The sequence below is a fragment of the Priapulus caudatus genome, unplaced genomic scaffold (assembly GCF_000485595.1).
Source record: "Priapulus caudatus unplaced genomic scaffold, Priapulus_caudatus-5.0.1 Scaffold1233, whole genome shotgun sequence".
Taxonomy (NCBI): domain Eukaryota; kingdom Metazoa; phylum Priapulida; class Priapulimorpha; order Priapulimorphida; family Priapulidae; genus Priapulus; species Priapulus caudatus.
Window position 1 is genome coordinate 69,134 of NW_014578294.1, and position 6,979 is coordinate 76,112.

Genomic DNA, 6,979 nt, shown 5'->3' on the forward strand with positions numbered 1-6,979 from the left:
AGGTGAGAAAACTGGCCATTCTGGCGCAAACGCCGCACTGTGTTGGCCAAACAAATGAGCCTCAAAGTAGTGACGCTGGACGTCCACATGTTTTATCTTTGCTGCCCGCCCGTACCGCTGCACCGCAGGCACGGTTGCTTGGGCATTGGGGAAACTGTAAACAACATCGAGATTTTCAACAAATTGGAGGCTATTTCAAAATACCATTTTATAACGACAACGTGCGAGTGAAATGGCGGAGGAACTCAGGGGTTGTATCCAGGATTTTTTCTGGTGGCGGCTCGTGATCATCAATTTTTTGCGACCTTTTCAAGCAATGAAATAGCAGCCAAGACTGTGATTACAGTGTCAATACTAATCAGCGGGTGTACAGCGATTTGTACCGGGGGGGGGGTAACCGAAACCCAAACTGGAGCACGCGAAGGGGTCTGGGGGCTTCCCCCAGGAAAATTTTGAAATTATACCTTCCTTAGAATGGCGTTTTCTGCGCGCGAAGAGGGGGGGTCGGCCCACTGGACCCCCCGTGGTACACGCCCTGACAATTTAATTAAACAAAAAAATTTGTTTCAAAAAAAAAAATCAGTTTCAAAAAAAATGTTTCTGACTCAGTTTGAACAACAGTTTTTCGAACTTTGCACTTTAAGTCTAGGTGCGTTGTCTGATCTTGTCTTTCTTTGTCTTTGTCAGTACCTTTGTCTCTCTCTTTATGAAACAAAATTTTGTTTAAAAAAAGGACTCAATTTCAGAATTGCTGCGAATTGGATAGCATTTACGTCAGTGCAATTGTCAATGTCTTTGACTCATTGGCTGGTACCTGATGCTTTTCATTATATGTCATTGTACAAAGGCCTCGAAAAAAAATGTCTTTGGAAAAAATGTGGACTTTTAAAATTTTGGGGGGGTCGAGTATCGACCTCACGACGCCCGCCTGCATGACACCCATGGAAACTTAGAAGTTTATTTTGTCATTAGAGCAGTGTGATTATGCATGCGCACGATATATTGTAGTTATGTACTGGAGAATTAGCGTTTGGATGCGCATTGTGAGCCTTAACCTGCCTCTGAGGCGTCAAAAGGTTATCCGACACTTCCTCTTCGCATAGCTCAGCAGACGGTAATTCATGTCTTTCAATAAAGCCATAAAAATGCTAGGTCAGCTGCTGAAACAAAAAGTTTTTCAATCCTCCGCTCAGAACCGCGATGTCCTCGCAGGAAAGGTGTTCTCACACATGCTGCCGTCGGTGGCCGCAGGGCCTGGTGCCCATTGACCTTTGACCTGTGACCTCCAATTTCGGCACAGTGGTGGCTTTTCCTACCATGATGCTATACACCGACTATCACGAGCCTAGGTCGAGCCGTTTAGATTTGTGCCGCAATTCTGCATTTCCTCCCTATACTTTAAGTTAAGGAGTGAATGTTCCCCCTTCTTTTACACCCATTGACCTTTGACCTTTGACCCCCAGCTTCAACATCCCAACTCGTTTTGACGATCCTCCCCGATGTGCCGAATATCGTGACCGTACGTCGAGCGGTTAAGATTTGTGCCCAACTGTTGACAGACGGACGGACGGACAAGATGCGATTCTACAAGCTGCATCTGACTATGTCCGATGAGCTAAAAATAATTCTCTTATAATATTTTACTAACTTCATATTAACTTAAGACTTTAGGTTACAGTATTCAAGCTTTGTTATTATAATTTAAAACAGCAATTTACTGGTTGCTCTGTAAATTTTACAAGGGGAACAAAATTAACCAAAGTGCAACTATGATTTGACCAGGACCAGGAAACATGAAACAACACGGGTTAAGCAAAATGCTAGTCCCATGGTTTGCCTTGTCTGAAAATCCATCACCCGTTGACTTCCGGTAGAGACTGCACATTTCCGCTTCAAAATTTGCCAAATTCCGTTTCAGAGATTACTAAATTCCACTTCAATTCCGTTTCAGCAAATTTTTTTGATTCTCCACCACTAGATGTCACTAGCATACTGTACAATACATCACAACTGTCTATGTCAGCATTCTCAATGGGAGTGGGGCTGTCTAATAATGTATTTTTTTTTTGGATCTGTAATTTCTTTTGGAGGATTAAAGTGATGAATGTAAGATGAGTTTTCATAATCATTTTGTGTGTGTTGGGAGTGATTTGAGCTGTTTTAAAGGTTATTTGTGTGTTTTGGGAGGTTATGGTGATTCCGTTTCAGAGGGGGTGATTCCGTGATTTCCGTCCATTTTCCGTTTTTATGGAAATGTGCAGTCTCTATTCCAGTTTTGGTTAAACTCAGCCGGGAACGAGTGGCAGCAATTGCATCGTTTTCATGCCTTACGTCTCATAAAATAATGAATAGTTTGGTATTTAAACAATCAGCACCTGCTCAATCCTAGTCTGGGACTATGGTATACATAGTTCACGCATATACTAAACTAATCCAGAGAGACATGATACAAGATTGCGTGGCACAGCTTTGCTGTTGATCCTAAGCGCTGCGTGCGGATGAGACGCGCAGTTCCGCGGGATATGCGCACGCAACCGGGGGAATGTTCAAGTATGAAGCGCTGTCCGCAGTGGAGATGTGCGCCAAATTCGAGGCCCGGCGCACGTCTCCACAGTGGTCAGCGGATGGTCTGTTTTTTTAGAAGATGACAATGATTATATATGGACGATATTCTAGGTATTGGAGATTATAAAGCAGTAACAAAAATCGCTCAGTCATGCTCCAGAATAGCTGAATCAAAAAGATTAGAATTTAATATGAACAAAACAAATACAATGGTTATAAAATTCACAAACAAAGAAAGGATAGAAAAGGAGACCAAGGCAACCAAGGCAATAGGCAACCAAGCCAATAGGCAACCAAATAATCAGAAAATGCACCAAATATTCATACCTAGGGGATTTAATTAATGAATACTGCAGGGCTTTTCAGATTGAAAAAGTCAGGAGGACTAATTAATGACTCCCATACGGACGCACCATAGGGGGTCTGTTTCACGCTTCATAATTCACACTCCTTTAAGAGGCATGATTGCGACGAGCTCCACACTAAAAAATCACCACCCTTTAACGAGGTGCATGATGGAGAGCATCCCACTAAAAATTCACATTTTAGAGGAAAAGGGATGATGGATGAGCTCCTGAGGGGCTCTCGCATCAGTGTCGCTCTTTGGCGGTGTGATGGATGGAATCCAGTAGACCAATCCTCAGTCTTAAGGTGAACATCCAAAACGAAAATTGGGATGTCATGTCATCTACTGATTTATCATTCATTCCTTCACCTTCTTTCATTCGAAATGGCTTCGTCAGGATTTACTTCATATATATATACCCAACACTAAGCCACACAGGTTAAAAAAAAGAAGTTGGATCGGATGTAAAATAAGACTTGTTTTTTTATTTACTGATTATCCACCCTTCAGAGGATTCTTAATCCATTGTACCTTGCGCATATTTCAGCACAAAATATCATCACAATCCATCAACAATACAGCTAATTACTTGTACGTAGTAGCCACGTATGTAGCCCTCCAGCCCTACGACTGTTTCACTTAGCAGAAAACACTTCTCGCCAGTATAGTAGTAAAACGCAGCAGGTAAACTTGTGGGCTCCGTATAGGTACTCTGTTTATTCGGATGCTGTTTGTGCTTAGTTTATTTTATATATATATCATAAACAGGAGCGGTAGTACCAGGACCATGTACCTCTGCCATACGTTCAGTCATGTTACACAACCACAAATTGTTGTGTGTTGCTAACTTTTTGTACCCCTACACTTGAGAACTCTATGGAGCACTATTTCAACATAAGTAGACATCTTTTGGTGCGCGACTCTCTCAACCACCGGCCCACCACCAAGACACGGCTGTTTATGAGGCGCGATTGATGCCCCTTAAAAATGCAAGCTCGAGCCCCCTCCACTTTTATCCCCCCCCCGCCACCCCACACTTCGTGCCTTCGCACGCGTGCCCTCGCCACTTTTGGAGATGAGGGGCGATCGGTGCCGCTTAAAATGAAGCCTGGGATATGAGGTTAATAAACACTGAAAAAATGTTGACTGACTAGAAGCCGTTTTCATGGAGCGCAAATAATTTTTTATTATCATGGGCAAAAGCAAAATTTGGAAATCATACCCAGGGTTTCTCCCAAGATGAAAGTTGAAAACAGGGGGGAGGGAGGGGGGAAACTAGTGGGGGGTCGTGGAGGACGTTTTTTTTACGGCTACCACTAATGCGTAAAATCGCCACCACACCATAACTTGGTATTTGGGTACCTACGAACACATTGGTATATCAACGATACGCCGGAGTCGGTTTACAGGTTGAGCCTCTGTATAGGGTTGGATTAGGGTTTAGGCGAAGAGGTGACTGTTTGTACTTGCTGTTGGCTGCAGCGCCATGCGTAGCTGTTAGGACGTTTACAATAATGGTACTGGGTTAAAAAATAAACGCGTCCCGGTGGCATTGGTCGAATGGAATTCTGGGCACCGATCGGTTTCCGCGACTGTCAACTCTTTTATTGTGGTGGATTTAATCGAGCGCGGAAGTAATTTTTAAACGTGCCACAACGTTGCATAATGGGGCGGGGGGGAGCTTTTTTCCCAAAAACAGGGCAGGCGCGCCCGGTTTGGCAACGGTTAGGGAGGGAGCCTGCATTACTATAGAAGCAAGAGTGAAATTATACAAATGCACAGTTTTACCTTCCTTCGTTAAATAACAGTGAAACATGGACTACTTGGCTAAGAAAGAAGTAAAAATGTTAGAGGATGTTCCAAAATGGAGTGCGCCCGCTAGATAATAATCATGCAGAAAACGCAGAATAAAATCTCGGAAGGCATTGGAAAGACAATTTTGAAAATTCAAGAAAGTACGCGAGAAATCAGTAACAAATAACATATATAGTTTCTATCGTAAATCGTGGTAAATACATTAAAAATGCATTATTTTATTGAAAATCCCCATATTTACTTATAAAACATCCAAGAGATGGCGCTGTGGCATGTAAACATTAGCTGTATTTTGATGAAAAATGTTCAATGAATGACGCACTTGTTTACTTCCGACAGCGAGTGAAAATGCGGAAAATTTTCCTCTTCGATGCGAAATGCATCGGCCGAGCATTTCATTATTTACGAAAAGTAAATAGGCTGGCGAAAAAACGGTAGGTACAGGAACCGGTAACGTCGGTCACGCCCCATTCATGCCCATCAACGAAGAAGGCGGGGCTTATTCCGATTACGGAGATGGAAAAATTATACAGAAGGACATAGCGCAGTGCGCTAAACAGCGTGTTATTTTCTCTATCGTAGGAAACTGTTCTAGCCTAGCAGAATGCCCTAGTTCCTGAGATCGGCGATTCCATGCTGTTATGGGTCCCCACCTATAAAAATATCAAGCAGAGGTGCGGCGTAGGCTATGATTGGAACTCGCAGCTAGGGCCTGCATACCTCCCAAATCCCATTGGTTGATACAAATCACGTGCCTGAAACTCCTGTTTTAAGAATTCCTTTTATGGTGCATTGTGACCCTAACCCTAACCCTAACCCTAACACTACTTAGAATTTAATTTAAAAAATTAACTATATTTGTATCAACCAATGAGAGTTGGGAGGTATGCAGGCCCTAGCCGCGAGTGTGATTGGAAGACACAAAGGGTCTATCCTCGGCAAGCCTCGGCATCATGGCCGCATCACGTCTAGGGTGCTAAACTAGGATTGGGCTGCAGTGCCCAGGACTGGCAGGAGCAGCACTCCATTACTGAAAATCAGAGGTGTACTGATTCAGTGATTGATTGGGGAATCATGTTATGCTGTAATGTCTAATGACGTTCAGAGACCGAGCTAAATATAAATTTTTGTTGAGCAAGAGTTTGAAACGATCTTTTTATGTATGGATTTTTGTTGTAACTAATGAATGTCAGAATGAACGGAGAAATGCCAAGGAAACAAACTAAGCAATTCAATTCCTTTGTATGGTATATGACTGCTTAGTTATGAGTAGAAACTAACAAAGATAAAGGGTTGAAACGCTGGTAGAAAGAGCTACGGTTTGCGTCAGTGAATCATGATCTAATTGCCAGCAACTGATAATTAATCAAATAAGTGTCGACTACTTCAAGTCCGATATGTTATGCAAAACAGCCCGTTTTAATACAAGTTACAACTATTACTATTAGTATACTAGTATTAGTACTATTACTATTAGTATTAGTATTAGTATTACTATTAGAACTACAACAAGTTACAACCAAGGCCAAGCAGTAACACTGCGAAGATTCCAGACTGAACATCTTCGTACTTATCATTCAGTTGATCTTCAGATCCAGGCAACGGGTGCACTATAAAGTGAAGAAAGGACATCGTGTCTTTTCTTAATAGGCGAATCTCGGAGCAATGAGCATTTGTTTAGGCTGCCCTGATGGAAATTACTTTTCCTCTGCGTACCGCCATGTTGGATTTTGCACGCAAAACGCATGCGCAAAGCTGTTATCGTCAGCGTCACTGGCATTGCATGGGGTAAACTCCACGACAGATGGCGCTCTCGCTCTCGCTCAATTTACGACTTAGACTGGTACCCGGTCCCACCTCTCGTTTTAGTTATTCGATGAATTGGTTACCCCATCGAGTAACAAAGCCGAGAGGTGGGACCGGGTACCAGTCTACCAATCGTGATGCGGCCATGATGCCGAGGCTTGCCGAGGATTGACACTTTGTGTCTTCCAATCACAGCCTACGCGGCTACGCCGCACCCGTGTTGATATATTTTTAAGATGGAACCCATAACAGGACCAAATCGCCGATCTCAGGAACTAGGGCATTCTGCTAGGCTAGAACGCTTTCCTACGATAGAGTTTGGCACAAAAACGAAAATAACACGCTGTTTAACGCACTGCGCTGCGTCATTCTGTTGAATTTTCGCATCTCCGTAATCGGAATAAGCCCCGCCTTCTTCGTTGATGGGCATAAATGGGGCGTGACCGT

The 6,979-nt window shown here is 43.1% G+C and overlaps 1 protein-coding gene across 1 annotated transcript in view; it reads right to left on the reverse strand.

The window, feature by feature from the left end:
* The window catches only part of LOC106815906 (E3 ubiquitin-protein ligase UBR5-like), a 66,237-nt gene extending 59,768 nt beyond the window's left edge, over positions 1-6,469 (reverse strand). The window contains exon 1 of the mRNA XM_014820434.1: positions 6,297-6,469. Within this exon, the coding sequence (XP_014675920.1) occupies positions 6,297-6,358 (62 nt within the window). The 5' untranslated portion in view covers positions 6,359-6,469. The remainder of the gene's footprint in view (positions 1-6,296) is intronic.
* Positions 6,470-6,979: the final 510 nt, after the last annotated feature.